The sequence below is a fragment of the Spodoptera frugiperda genome, chromosome 28 (assembly GCF_023101765.2).
Source record: "Spodoptera frugiperda isolate SF20-4 chromosome 28, AGI-APGP_CSIRO_Sfru_2.0, whole genome shotgun sequence".
Classification (NCBI taxonomy): domain Eukaryota; kingdom Metazoa; phylum Arthropoda; class Insecta; order Lepidoptera; family Noctuidae; genus Spodoptera; species Spodoptera frugiperda.
Window position 1 is genome coordinate 3126590 of NC_064239.1, and position 15813 is coordinate 3142402.

The 15813-nt window shown below is 37.7% G+C and overlaps 1 protein-coding gene across 4 annotated transcripts in view; it reads right to left on the reverse strand.

Moving 5' to 3' along the window:
• Window positions 1-260: 260 nt before the first annotated feature.
• The window catches only part of LOC118264900 (neuroendocrine protein 7B2), a 28006-nt gene continuing 12453 nt past the window's right edge, over window positions 261-15813 (reverse strand). For all 4 annotated transcript variants that reach the window (XM_035577544.2, XM_035577540.2, XM_035577545.2 and 1 more), the window contains exons 2-6: window positions 4331-4421; window positions 3700-3923; window positions 2203-2360; window positions 1715-1899; window positions 261-1464 (exon numbers count right to left, since the gene is read on the reverse strand). In XM_035577544.2, coding sequence (XP_035433437.1) covers window positions 1390-1464; window positions 1715-1899; window positions 2203-2360; window positions 3700-3923; window positions 4331-4414 — 726 coding nt within the window. In that variant the 5' untranslated portion in view covers window positions 4415-4421 and the 3' untranslated portion in view covers window positions 261-1389. The remainder of the gene's footprint in view (window positions 1465-1714; window positions 1900-2202; window positions 2361-3699; window positions 3924-4330; window positions 4422-15813) is intronic.

The following is a 15813-nucleotide window of genomic DNA, read 5'->3' on the forward strand; positions in this document are numbered from 1 at the left end:
TATTTTGATTAGTCTCACAGAAAGAAAAGAATCGTGTTAATCTATTGTGACATGTTGTTCATGGAAGAAAGAAAAAAAAAATATATAAAAAAATCACACGACAGCTTAATCAGAGACATAATAATAATTAAACTGTAAATAGATTTAAAATAACAGATCCACAAGAATAATTTAAAAAAAGAATAAATTTTGAATTTCGAAAATTAACAGACCCAAATGAATTAAGAAAAAGAATAAATTTTGAATTTAGACTATGTATATTTTTTTTTGGATTTTTGTATTTTTTTATTTTAAACTAATACTTATCACAGCTAGCAATATACTTTATGACATTATTTGAATACTAACTAGTAATTCTTAATGTAGATTTTCATTTAGCGGCAATAATATGGTACAAGATACTTAATTGCGCATTCCCTTAACTATGTCTGGTGATTTTTATGAAATCCATGTCCAAAGTTTTTTTTAATGTATATTGCAATTAAATTGCCGTACGTACTACAGTTGTATGTAATGCAAACCTATTTTACCTAATTATATTTATAGTCTATTTCAATAATAAGAGTCGTCCACGTATGATCATTTAAATATTTTATGTACATACTTATAATCTACAATTATAATTTAATGCCCATACCTATAGGTTGGATTACTTATTACTACTTATTTTTTTAATTCCTCATTTAAACCTTACTTAGTTTATGAAGACTATTTCAAAAAAAATAATAAAACGTATTATAATACTTAAAACTAATTCTGTTTTTTTGGGGGATTTTAAATTTTATCTATCGAATGTACTTTATATGTGTATGTAAAACTTATTGATATAATTAAATAAAACGTAAAATATATATCACATTTATAACAGCTTAGTAAAAGAGCGTTTATTTACAACTAACGAAATTCACAGCTTTTTTCATTTTTTTCACCATTTTTCTTTATTATTATGACGCTTCTCATCAATTATTACAAATATTTGAAATTAATAAATAATTTCTTTAATGAAGTTTCTAGGTATTGTTGTACCGTTTTACTTTTTAAAAATAATGTTTTACAAGAGAAATTTCGAAATATTATGTGACAGTGTTTTAAATTGGGATTACAAAAATATATTTTACTTCCTTCTACCTATAATGTTTCCTCAACCGTATCGTTTTAACATTCCCTACCCAGCTTTGCAAGTCACAATCTTCCCAAGTATGTATTTTGTGCTGTTTGGTTAAATAGATCGTCGCCAACACTTGTGACCCACAATTCACCATAAACGAAGTTGTAACAGAACATTTATACAAAGATAATAACGCCAAAAAGAGTAGGCTAGAAGATGACTATGCCTCACGTTTAAGATAGACACTAACTAATATAGTATACATCTATTTAAGACTAGGCTTAGTACACATTAACATCGAAACCTTTTTTAGCTGCGATCGGTAAGCGTTCGCCCGTCAAATAAGGATTTTCTACCTGGAAACGGAAATTTTGTGTTTTAGTATCAATATAATAAGACAAGGGTTTTTATTCCTTGCTCAAAGCTCAAAAATTTGTAAAGAACTAGAACAAGTTCTTGGTATAATCGCTTCCAAAGGATAGAAGATAGTGAAAAGATCTTCTAAATTACCATAAAAATTCTAAAAATATTTTGTGTACGCTACGAAGAGTAGAGTTAAGGTTCTCTTCGAGATATAAGTTACAGAATTAAACCATGCATACTAACTGCAGGTTTATACTTCTTGGCGACGAGATTCTTGTGGTGCTCCGGGAAGCGAAGGTCGAGGTCGGAGGAGGAGTCGGGAGGGCAGCTGAACATGTGTTCTCCATCACACATGCAGCGCTGCGCGAGCTGGTACTCCCGACTGAAGGCTGCCGTGTTCTCGAACTCACTGATGCAGCCTTGATCCTCTGGTGAACGTTTCAAATTGAAGGCCCAAAAGATTTTTTAAGGTATGATAATGAATTATATATAGAGTGTGATAGGAATGATGAAAAAACAAAAAGTTGAGAAAAATTTTGAAACATAAACTCCAACGCATTGGACAAAATATAATATACCCACCAGTATTAATAATCTTATTTTTGTTTCCAATCGGTTTAGAAAAGACAGCAACAATAGATAATGGTAAAAAAATCTACCAAAACATCAAAACAAAACACGAAATCTTGAAAGATGACTTGGATGTAGACTCTACAAGCTGTAAATAGTACCTGTGTATCCAACGGGGCAAGGGTTAGGCGGGTTGCAGTAGGCCGGCAGCACAGCGTCTGTCTTCACCATCTGTCGGTTGGGCACCACTCCGGACGGCTGGAGACGCTGTTCACCCTCGCCAGCACCGCCGGTTACGTACTGATGCCCCCACAATGAGCTACCGATTGTAAGAAGACCATAAGAAATTCAGTGGTTGGTAGCAAAAGGTGTTCTACAGAAAATTCTTGAATCGAAAAACTAAATTCTCATTGAGGTACCAAATTGTAAGAAGACCATAAGAAATTTAGTGGTTAGGTAGCAAAAGTTGTTCATGGAAAATTATGGAATCGAAAAACTAAATACTTAATGAGGTACCGAATTGTAAGAAGACCATAAGAAATTCATTGGTTGGTAGCAAAAGGTGTTCTACAGAAAATCCTGGAATCGAAAGACGAAATTCTCAATAAGGTAGCGAATTGTAAAAAGACCATAAAGAAATGCAGTGGTTGGTAGAAAATTTTTTCCATAGAAAATTCTGGAATCGTAAGAAAATTCTGGTCGTGGAATTTTATTTCAATTAATTGCTTTTAAAGACAAATTATGGAGGTAGCAATGAACTTTTAAACTGATTTTGAAATATTAACTGATCGGTCTGGATTGATTCTTATAAATGGTTTAATTTAGTAGGGTCGTGACACGATTAGCGTAATCGTAGCGAAGACCTTAGGTCAGAAGTCCAGTAACGATGAAGATATTGTGGCATATAAAGAGAGTTACTTTTAACAGGCTGATTTAATAGTCGAAATAGGTTAGTTCCTGACGAGAAACTAAGATTATATTTTTGAAGAGTGCTCTTTCTAAGCCCTAGAGCCGCTTTAGTCCCGTCGTAGAATATTAAGCGTACTATTAGTTCAGTCCACAGAACTGACTTCTTTCAGCTGTATCTCTCTTTGCTTTAAAAGCGATAAAGTCTAATGTGTGTGATGAATCCGCGGCCAAAGGAGACTATGCAAGTGTTCAATGGAGGCCTATAGCTATAAATATCTTAGCTTGTGGCAGAGCCACACCTCAAGCGTATTGTCTAATCGTGTTATCCGTCAATCTTAATGCTGTTAATTTGTTCTAATTCCTCGTCTAGACTTGATTTGTCTTTTTAAATTAGGACAACTGTACACAATGGAGTTCTTCTATTGTTATTGAGTGTTTGCACATTAATTGTTTGTTAGTTTACAATTGTTCTCAGGCGGAGTTAATAGGGGACCGGAAAAGATTAATGTGATCGTGAATTGTCACATTGAACTCGAATGTTGTAGCTTATTTAAAAAATAATAAGATTTTTTTTATGTCCTGCAAAATTTAACCACTTTGGATCACTGAACTTGTCATTCATCCAAATTGGCTATACAGATTATGATTATATTATCAATCCAAATATTTGAATCCACACATGATGTTCCTGTGAAATCTGAGATGAGACAACAGAACAGAAAGATGACCTTGACAAAACACAAACAAACCTGTGCTGCAGATATTCCTGGTCACGAAGGCTGGGGTTAGGGTTGCCGTCAATCAGAGAATCGTAGTCCAACTGCTCGTTCTCCAGCTCCTTGTTAGCCCTGGCCATGAGCGCGAGGTGGCGCTCGCTGGCAGGGTACTCCAGGTAGCTGGAGGCCGCGTCGTTGAACTCCTTGCCCATACGCTCCACCACTTCACGTAGCAAAGCCTCCGTCAGCATATGGTCCTGTGGAGAGGAGCCTGTGTTTGAATCTCGGTTGGAGACGCTAATTGGGGGCTCCTATTCTGCATGTGTTTAAAAAGAATTTTCTGATAATAATAAAATTTATTAAAAGTATTTGATTAAGTTCTTCTGTATGTGCAGCCAAGTCTTGAGTAAAGAAAAAAACTGTATAATATGTTTAAGTAGTTTAGAAGTTATTGGATATCTCATTTCAAACTAATATTATAAATGTAAAAGTTTGTTTGTTTCGATGTTATCCGTCAATAATCTCGAAACTACTGAACGGATTTTGATGCAATTTGGTATATAGACTGGATATGAGCAGACTTGGGTGATGGATTGTTTTTATCTCACGGAAATGCAGGCAAAGCTGCTGGTAGAATCTAGTAAATAATAATTGTAAAACAAACCTTTTCCCCAATAGACCCATGGGGGATAAAGCCCATGGCCCCGACGATGCTTATCGCCATAATTAAGACTTCTTGTTGGCCCATTGCGAATCTGTGGACAAAGTTATCATCAAAATGGGTACCGTATGTGATAGAAATTGGGAGTATTTTTGTAAGAATTTGGAAACTCTCTAGATGCATAGTGATTGGTTAGGTTATACGATCTTCCAGATTAGTTTTTGAGTAAAGAAGTTGCGTAATGTTACCTATGTATTTCGGTAAATTTCCGTGACCTACAACTCCTAAACTCAGAACACTCTTTATCAAACAGCGACAGACCTCAAAACGGATCGCACAAAAACATTCATAAATCCATCAATGTTAGCAATTAGTCATCAGCATCAAGAAAAATGCAAATCAAGAGAGTTTTTATCAATCCACGTATTCTGTGAAGTACAATTCCTATCAATCAAATGTTACATGACATAACATCATTGTCCGATGATTTTGTTCGTAAAAAATGAGCTTGGTCCATTGTGTGTGACGGTGTAGGCGGGAAGATTAAGATAGTATCAAAATGTTTGTACCGGCGTCCTTTGATCCGCTTAACGTCAAGTAGGTACATAATTGATTTAATTATGTTTAAATTAATTTTTGTACCTACCTGTTTGCTAGAATTTTAAATATGAGAAGGGATTGTGTTTATGATGGCTAATTGTAAAGATTAAAAAATAATGTAATTTACTAAATTAATAAGAAAAAAACAATGTTTTTGTAGTAACTATCGTGAGAAATACTAAATTAAACAAAAAATCACGGTTTACTCATGTAAATTATCCTACTCTGAGTAGGCTGCGCGACGTCGCCGTGTCTGCGCACGCTCCTCACGATTAAGAGTCCTTCTATGACTCGAAATTAGTAGAGATTTTCTCCATAAATTTACGTGAGTTAACCCTGACTTTTAGTTAATTTAAGATTAATGTTCTCAGGATAACAATTAATTATTGACTATTCCGAGTTTTCTTCTAAACACCACCTAACTTTTAACCGCAATGACCTGTCTCGCTCGCTTCCTTGCTTACACGCACATAGTAAAGACCTGCTGACTCGATTCCAATTCAGGTTTCTGTCTTCCGACCAATCCGTCCAATTACCTTAATGAAATCAATTTACTATTGCTAATAATTATTTATGTCTTGTATTAAGATGTCCTAGGAAGTAGTAATTCTATTTTAATTATGTTTAATCAAAAGTTATGAAAGACATCCGTGTGAACGATTCGATCTCATGTTCAGATTAATGGCTGTTGCAAGAATCTTTTATGTGTCGGAAAGGAGATAAAAGTCATAGGTCGTGCGGCAGGTACATAATAATTATGGGTGTGTAATGTTGCCATCGATGTGGATAGTCGAGAATTGCTTGGCAAATGGTCTAATAAAATATTCTTTTCAAAAAAACGAATGGTAGTTGATCCGTGCAAAATCTGCCAAAATTTCTAACCCTATCAAATAAAAAAGTTATTAAATGCAAAAAAAACTGGATTATTAAATGCGGAAAGATACAATACTGAACTACTATTTTGAAAGAATGATAAGTAAAACAATTAAATGACGTCTCCTGGCCTGTAAAACGCTCCATGGAATTGAATAAAACTCTGGTGTCCTTTGGGAGAACAAATTATTATATTATATATTATACGATGTTATATCATAGTACAAAGTAAACCCAGCAACAAAAAACACAAACCATAGAAAACGTAAACAGTACGAGTACGAATAAAACTAGAAACATACAAAATAGTTTATGTGATTGAATCAATACGTATGCAAGAAAGCCTGGTAATATAATTTCAATGCATATGGCTAAGTGTTGATAAAGTACCGGTCTGCAGAGCCGGCTGAACATGGTCCAGACATGGCCTAAGTTCGAATCAGAGCTGTACACGATGTCCATTCACTAGTGTTCATTCAAGCTTTCTACTGCCAAAGAGTAGGTGGGAGGAGGCGCGGAGATGCGACACTGGTAAATTTTACAGAAAAAATGTGTTTATAAATATAGTGTATCGGTAGGTTGGTATATTAGTGCCTTGAACTTGGTTTATCTTTATAAGAACCATAATATTTTATGAGAATAGCAAAAAAATATAGCTAATATTGCTTTTAAAATCACACAAACATTAAAAATGAGTTTCGTCATCCTTTTTGTTTTAAAATAAACATATCTGGTTTTATATGTACAGAAGATGTTAAAAAAATATTCACCTAATAAAAAAGTCAATAATGCTTCTATGTTTAATCTATGTACAGTGCGGGTGTAGGGGGGCGGGGCGCACCTGCGCGGGCGCCGCTCGTGGGCGGACGATCTGTCGGCGCGTCCACGCGTCCCCCGCTTGCGAACCACAGTGCAAGTAAATAAAATTTATGCAAAAGTAAAGCTAATTTATGTCAAAATTTCTATAATTTGTTAAAAACAAAAACTTGTTTCTTTTTAATCAGTACCTATATTAATTTTATTTGTTAATTTGATTTATTTGCTAATGTCTCAAGTTCAGGTCCCGATATGGGAATGAGAAATAAGTGTTTATTGATTTTTAATATCATTACATCAGAAAAAGCCTGCATTTATTAAACAATCTCATTATTGACAAAGATGTATGGTATGCCGTAATAAACATAGAAAAATACCCTTCTTCCAGTCGGGTAGAAATAGGGTGAAAACCTGAAGCCCCTTCCTCGGCAGTAGCAGTAACGGCCACTCTCCATAACTAAATACATAGTGTGAAATAAAAAGCTCTAATATAACAACAAGTTTGTACCAAATTGTGGGTTGTTTTAAGCAGACCTTCTGAATTTACTTACAATGATAAAGGTACTACACCTTTATCATTGTCAAAGTATACTTGCATTTTGTTTTACATGGACCAACACGGCCCGACGATTGCGTCCATCTAACGTAATTTGTGGTCAATAGAAGTAAAATTATTCTTCCAGGTTTAAACGTATGCAGATCAACTGATAGACTACTAGCTTTTATGCTGTCTAATTACTTATGTTAAGTAGTTCGGCTTTTAGCGGCTAAATAAACTGTTGTGGGTTCTATTTGGTTTATTATTTGTGTTATCCATTCACAATCACAGCTTATTAATGGCCACTGCTGACCAAAGTCTCAGATGGAGAAGGTTTGATAATTAATCACCACGCTTGCTCAATGCGGGTTGGCGATTTCAAACTTAGAAATTATAAGTCCAGGTTTCTTCACGATGTTTTCCTTTACCGTTTGTTAGGTTGGTGGGTTTTGAACTCGCACCCCTATGTATGAGAAGTGGGCGTCTTAAACCTCTGGGCCTCTGTTGTTTTTTTTTTTTTTTTTTTTTTTTTTTTTTTTTTTTTTATATATTATATAAATTAATCTCCACGGACTCGAGTCCGTGCCCTTGTTATACAAATATACAATTAGTTATAATTTACAAAAACTAGAACTTATTACGAAAAGGATTACATGCTACTACAACCACAAATATTACAATACAACTATTCTTATATAATACATAGGATCCTATTACATAACTTGCATTACACTGGACCTGCAGGACCAACCCACCAGCACGGTGAGTGAGCCGACCTGCTCCAGCAGAAGGCACCCGTTCACGAGCATGACTTGTGGGCCAGCAATCGGTCCGATCGACCATTATGTAGGGAACGGAGCGACCCAGCCCACAGCGCCACCGACTGTAGAGCATTTAGGAATGCATGACGTCTCCGCTCACGCGGCAGTGAGTCGATTCCAGCAGTGCCAGCGCAATTTGTCATCAATCTTATAAATACATTTACATCTACAATAATTATTATTACGGATTTTACTTATACATACATTTGCAACAAACACACACAAAGTAGTTATGTTAATGTAATCGTTTTTACCCTAATTTTATGTTATTACACTCATAGTGAGTGCAATAACACGACATTAATACAGTTTTTAATAAAAAAGGCAACGTCATCGTCCCAGCAACAGAACTCAAGCCCTAAACGAGCCCTCCCCGCCCAAAAGAGCGCCGATAACCGTCGCGTCCCTATTCCTGATGGCCATTTTCAGATTGTAGTCCCGAATCCCCTGCTCACTCTCACCCACCGCTCGTCTGATGATTTTGCTGATCGCGTCGTCACTGACATCCGTGTAGTAAACACAGCTGTCAGTGTGACGAGATATAGCTACGACGGCATGCGGTACGCTGTCGTGTATCCGCTGTCTCCTCTGCGCTGTGTTCACAACTACCACTGCCGCGAACGATAGCCCCTGGGCCTCGTGCACCGTGAGTACGCGTGATCCCGCACCTGAACCGTATCCCTGGTTTTTTAGGGACTCTTTTTCTGCCTGGGTATGTACTAGGTATAACGTGTTCGGTGAAGTTTTTGGGATCTGCGCTCCCGAGAAGCTTTTTAACTCAAGGGATCTCACATTCGACCTTGCCGAGTAAATACCTCGGTACACGGCACCAAGAGCATATGCTACGTCCATTGGGTTTCTGTGAGTGCAGAGAAGTTCTTGGCTTATAGCCACGATGTGCGTAGGGCGGGTGTAAATAAGGGGGAAGAGGTTGTCGCGGTCAATGAAGGGAAGTTGATTCACGTCACCAATCAGCAGGACTTCTTTAGCCTGAGTTATTCTAGCTGCCATCACAATGGCCCCAAAGTGATTCATGAGAGCCTCATCTACCATCATTCGATGGCAGCTCTCTTGCCCTTTGAATCCATTCACCAAAATGGACGCCATTGTTCGGACCTTTGATTTGACCATCCCCCCGATTCGGCAGGATAGTTTGTCTCTCAGGTCATTTGCCGCTTCAGTTGTTGTGGTGACGATTAAATCTCTTTCCGCTTCGAATTGGTCAATTATCCAGGTAGTTTTGCCGCATCCTGGTACGCCGTTTGTCCAGTGAAACGTCGGGGTGTCCCAACTCCCAAAGAGAACGCCGTCTGGCCCAGACTCAGAAATGGATTTTGCCATTTCCAAAATCCCACCGTCCAGCATAATCCTGGTGCACCTGGCAACCACCACTAAGGAGTCTTCGGGAGGAGTTCTAAATTTCACAACTCCGCGTTGATCCGACTCCTTCTCGTCCAGAGACACAAATCCTGCGGTAGCGTTGTAAGCTGCCATACTACGACTTATCGAAGCTCCTCTCAATACTTTCGACGTACTGTTGTCGTATATGACTGCTTCCGCTGCCTCGAGTCTATCATTCAGTATGAGCTCGTTACCCTGCAGGTAAGCCTGCAGGATCGTTTTGCAAGTTCGTTGATTGACTTGCTTTGTTGCTTCTATTACTGCGACAAACTCGAGGAAAGCGTTTATGATATGGTCCCTAGGTGTGGTGGCATGGCGAAGCTTCGGCGGACGGACATGACCCATTGCAGCTCTTGTTGGTGGTGACCTGGATTGAGCAGGATGTGCTTGAGCGACGCTACTTCCCCGCGAGCGGATCCGGACGCTCCCCTTTTGAAGGGTGATGAAATAATACCCGCAGCCGTGCAAATGGCTGATGTTATTGCCCACAGGTTACTTCGCGAGGTTCGTTCCTTGTGTTGCCCTTCAGCGTTTCGTTGCTGTTGTTGCAGAGCGCTCTGTTCCAAATACTTTTGCTGCAAACGCTCCGAACCACTTAAGGAATCAACGCTTGGCGGATCCTGGACCGTTTTTCTGAGGAAGCTAAGGTCTTCACCCCTGTCCTCATAAACGATGACCTCATGATGTTCGGAAGCCTGAACACAGCCCATGAGATCCGCTATCTTTCCCTTCTCGGAAGCCACCACTGCAGCATCCACGCTGATAACCCTTGACTGTACGCCCTCTACTTGACCCCACTTGCCTATACCGGACAACACCTTACATGCCTGTTCGAAGCAGGTCATCGCGTCAACGCCGGAAAACATTGCGATTGTTTTGTTGCGCGTTCGCAACAGTCGACAGCTTTGACCCACCAGTTTTATTTCTGGCAGTGCTTCGAAGACTCTGCGCCTCATGCTTGTTTTAAAAGTGCTGCCATTCAGAAGGGAGGCAAGGCCTGGCGAGATTGTTAGCCATTTCTGATGTGCGGTATTGCAGAAGGCGATCCCCAGTCTTTCGCTGCCGGTACTCATAAACAAGGCAACTCCCCGAATCCGTATACCCTTGGCACCGTGTTCCCCATGAAGGAGAATTTGCCGTTCACCAATTGTAGGTAGATTGGTTATCATTGCACGGGAAATCTCGGATACTGCCGTAGTCGAACTTGTTTGACTGTCCTCTGTTGTTTGGCATTTGAGAGTATTGTTTATGTAAAAGTAATGTTTGTACGATACAGGAAAACTACTCTAAGTGAAAGGCGAAGTTTTAATATCAATATAAAGTTAGAAATTGATGTGTGTTTTACAGTGTGTGTAGGTGTTACATAAGGATCTGGTTTGTGTATTTTGAGTTTGTATATGCACCTACAAATGACATGGTAGTAGTCCTAGTATGAAGATACTATTAGTTAAAAGAAAGTTTAAAGATAGAGGTAGATTAAAATTAAGTTTTTGTTTTGATAATATAATAGTATATTGGAGAATGTTGTAGCATTATAAATGTTATAACTTTTAATGACTTCCATATACGTGACTAACGCTTATACAACATATGAATGAAACATTTTTTAAGAAATTTCTCACACAATTCTATTTGTCCCGGAATTAAATACCATTAAGGTAATTAAAAGATCCTTTCATGTTATAATACACCAAACCAAAATCCCTGTACTGACTGTACGTTTACAATCAACTCAAAAACTACTAAACTATTTTTTATGAGATTTTCGCTATTGTGGAAGTTCCAAGTCTAAGTATTGGTGATGGTCCCATACAGTATCATCATCTGAGGACAAAGCTAGAAGCGGAGAGTTAGTTGGTAATAAAACTAATAAAATCATATAAAATTGTTTGTTCATCCCATTATTGTCTAATTTTAATTACTTAAGACTAATTTTATGTATTACCTAACATGGTATCTTGTGGTGTTTTTACAACTAAGTTTTACGACTTATTTTGATTGTAAGTATATAATATGTAAATGTGAAAACTGTAAAAGTGTTTATATTTTATGTTAAACATGCTTCTTCTGTTTTGCATGTTTTTTTTTAATTATATTAACTAAAATAAGACTGAAACGTAATATTCGTGTCGACATCCTTAAGTTAAGAAAAACATACAAAATGCCTTTTAAAAATGTCTGCACGGTTAGCGCGCTGACTGGGTGACCAGCTGCCGCGCAACGTATAGTGGGTTCGATTCCCGCAAGGAACAACTCTTTGTGTGATTACAAATTGTTGTTTCGGGTCTGGGCGTGATGTGCATGTGAATTTGTATATTTGTAAACGCACCCATGACACAGGAGAAAATATTAATATGGGGGGCAACGTTTAAAAAAATATCACCTATCTTACTAAAATCTTGCTGATGACTGTCACTTTATAAATAATGACTGTAACTTGCTCTATGTTATTGACTTTCATAAGCTCAGTTTGCCTAAAATGTCACTATTGACGTAAACAGTGGTAAAAACCATGTCAACAAACTCGACAATGATGTCAAATCGATTTATCGATTGGAGCTCACATTTCGCGATCGATTCAGAGATAAGTCACTATACGGTTGTATCTACGTATAGAGAATATATTTGCTTAGTGTGTATGTTTGCATATGTAATGCTACTTTGTGGAAAGTACTGAGTTATGACGTAACGTGTAGGTAAACCTGAAAATCATTGAATGCGATATGATAAAGTTATTGCTAACAATTATATTTTTATTTATTTAAAGGTCCTTCGTTAGGGTGTCCCAAAAAATAAAAGTCGGTATTTTTGAACGCATACCCTCTAATTATTTTCGAATAGTGTCAACATACACGTAAATAAAGTTTCATTTACCTAGAAGCACAGCAACCCGTGCCGACTTGCCTTGATACATGTCAGTACTTGCAAATTTTGACGCGTCGGAGTTATCGTATCGCAGTGCTAGTTATTACTTGTTTGATTTATTTGTGAACATATTGTTTTCGTTTAGTCAAGATGTCAGGGGTATTACGCAGTTCTAAAAAGTGCATATTCTTCATAGGTGATGTATAACATCAAATTAGCGGTTCGAAATTGCCCTCCAATTGCCAAGTATTGGCAGTTTTGATTTACAACATTCGCAAAGACAATATAATCAATGAAAGTGCAAACCTAACTATTCCTGAGTGCATTATTTATTGGGAAAAAGCCCGTATATCAACTAAAGCATTACCCAACTATGTTAAGAAGCTAGTAACCTTATACCAAGTTTGGAGAGATCTACAAAAAAAAATGCGAACAAAACCCAAGACTTATTTAAACGGCCTCCTCAAGTTTATTTCTAATTTGGACAATTTATTCGACAATGCATATCAGATTCGGCGCTCAATAAAGATAGATGAAGATAGGATCTTCTTGTAGCGACAGAAAGAGGCTGGCAGGCCTGGTCACTTAGCTGGAGTGGACAAAAACCGGAGCCTTGGTAAACTCGCTAGGTAAGTCGTAGCTACGGATCAGGTATCAGCCCTACTGGGCCCATCTATGTTGGTCTGATGGCTCTTTGTACCGCACGGGTCTGGTTCTAATCGGGCGACGAGCAACCTTTTGCTCGCCGTCCGCAGACCCGCACTTATGGTGGCCAGATATCGTTGCCTGACGCCCGGAGTGCCTCTCGTGACGGTTAGATCTTGAGAAGGTTCGTTTCCTTACGCGTCCCGCTTCTTCCTTAGCTAGCATGACTGCTTCGCAGAAAGAGGAGATCGCATCCCAGTCTCCCTCGCTCCGCACCATGGATTGAACCAATGTCGGACGCGAGAGGTCGCCGTCGCTGAGCACATCCCTGAGGACACGGCGGTGCTCAGCCCATACAGGGCATACCGCCACCTATACACCAATATGTTCCAACGTGTCCTTCAGGCGGTCACTATTGAGGCACTTGGACTCAACATTGATGATTATTCCATATGTAACTCCTCCCAAAGTAAGGCCTTGTTCGATCGTTTTAACATTGATGACAGTTTCCTACACTAGGTCCTATTCATGGTCAAAGAATGCTATTTTTCTACAAGTAAAGGCACAAATGTTAATACTGAAGCCGTAAATGATACAGCCAATGAGGGAGCAGTGAAATTAATGCAAGATTTCCACGAAAAAAATCACACTTGAAGAGGAACAAAAACAGTTATTACTACATTGCGCACAGGAACACAGACTGAAATATCCTGACTGTAGAAGAATGCCATTACAGAGGAAATTTTATATATAATATTATTTTAATAATAAATAAATATTTACAATAATAAAAAATATTAATTTATAACATTAAAGCTAACTTAAAGTGATTTTCCTTATAATCTCCATACAACATTTTTCTTGAAACTTTGACATCAAGTCGGCACGGGTTCCCGTTATCCGATACCAATGATATTTTTTATTTTAGTTATTATGGTCAAATAAAAAAAATATAGAGGGTATGCGTACTTAAAATCGAAAATTTTTTTTTCGCCCTACTTGGCTGGGACACCCTATCCTTCGTGTTGTAATTATTACATATGGTGTTAAAAATGACAACTTTGCATATTTAATAATTATCTCATTAATTGTTAGTAGTGTGACTCCCGATTACTTCGTCTCGGGTTATTTGATAGTAGATTGTGTAAGTTATACAGATATGTAGATAGAATTGTGTTAGCCAATTACAACTTTTCTGCCTATCCTACTGGGCGTACTTTATATCACACTAATATTATAAATGTGAAAGTTTGTGTTTGTTTGCATGTTTGTCCGTCAATCACGCTGTAACTACTCAACGAATTTTGATGAAATGGTAGTGTACAGACAAGTTACGACCTAACTTGAGTTGTTGGTAATTTTTATCTCACAGGAACACGAGCGAAGCCGCTGGCAGAAGCTAGTAATACTATAAAACACCGACTGTAAAATATTTCTAGATCTCAAACATAGCGTTTAATTGGGAGCACTAAATACCTAAATACCATTGGTCTGATTCAATAAACTTGTATAGAGTTTACTGATTTGAAGTTTCATATTTCCCTTACATTGTTTAGTCTAGCCGTTCATTTATCTAATCACTAGGTCGAATCATTATGACTGAATATACTAGATAGATTCAAGTGCTTCTCGTGTTTCTAACTGGAGTATTAGGTATGGTATGAAGTGAGGTATTATCTTTCTGGATAGATCTTTCTTGTTATAGAGTAGAAAATATTAACTTTTGCCAGTTTTGATAGGTAATACTCTTAATAGGGAGTTATTATATCCCTATACGGGCACAGTTCCAGACTCTGTGTAATTACTGAACATTTTTGAAAGAAGAAAATCTGCTTGCTTTTTGAAAAATTTAAAATCTTTTGTCCATCAGTACCGTCAGTATGAGTTTGCTTTCCTTTTAAAGGAATCAAAACGAGAGTACGTTCGGTACTCTTATTAGTTGGTTTATTCGAGCCGGCAAATCAGAGCGCCGAACGCACTCTCGTTTTGTTAAACCAAACGTAAAGCAAACTCATACTAAGGCTACAAATCGCCAAAGATATTGAAGAATAATTATTGATTCCTCATTGAGAATACTTAGATTACTTCGCTCAACTTGAATATCGATTCAATGTCAAAGCTTTAAACTAAGCGCCAACTTAGCCGTTCACTTGTCACTTCTTCGTATTACAAGTAAAAATAGAAATGACAAGTTAAATTAAACAATCGATTTGATCCCGGATCCCGGAGCTAAACAGTCTACACTCGGACTACGGGACCGGAATAATGATGAGTCGTGCATGTTGATAGTAATCGATTGTAAACAAAGAATAAAACGTTATCTTAATAAGAATTTATGAATAAAACCTACTTGAGATGAATTACTAATTTTAAATCTTTGTGGGTCTAGTGGCTCAAAAGTTTGGTTGTTTTGCTGTTCCAATGGCGATATTTTTACACGTCTGCATTTGCGTTAAACTGTATGGTAATGGTAGAGTAGAATACATATGGGTAAATATACCACCACAGCTACTCTTTCCTCAGGAATCATAAGATCCGATTACACATTAAATAGAGAACTTCTTTTTTGAGGGGAAAAAATCATCCAATTGCTTCTCCCGCCTTGGATGAGGCGGGAGGGAGTGCCAGACTCTTTCTGACTAAAAACTACCCTGTTTATTCTCCTGCTTTGAGTCTTGAGCCGGAGCCGCGGATTAAACAGAGACTTAGGGCAGGAACACTCTCTAAAAAACTAGAATCTTTTATACAGTAATCCCCGAACCGCCAAACGGGGGGATAACGTTCTACGTAATTATAGGAATCTCCCCGTTGATGGCAGCTATAATACTCTTTTGGAAAAAGAGATGAATCTACCCCGTCGTTTTATTATTACTTAACCCAATCCTTAGCATTTGTTAACAAAACAAAATAGTTGCCAAGGAATAGTT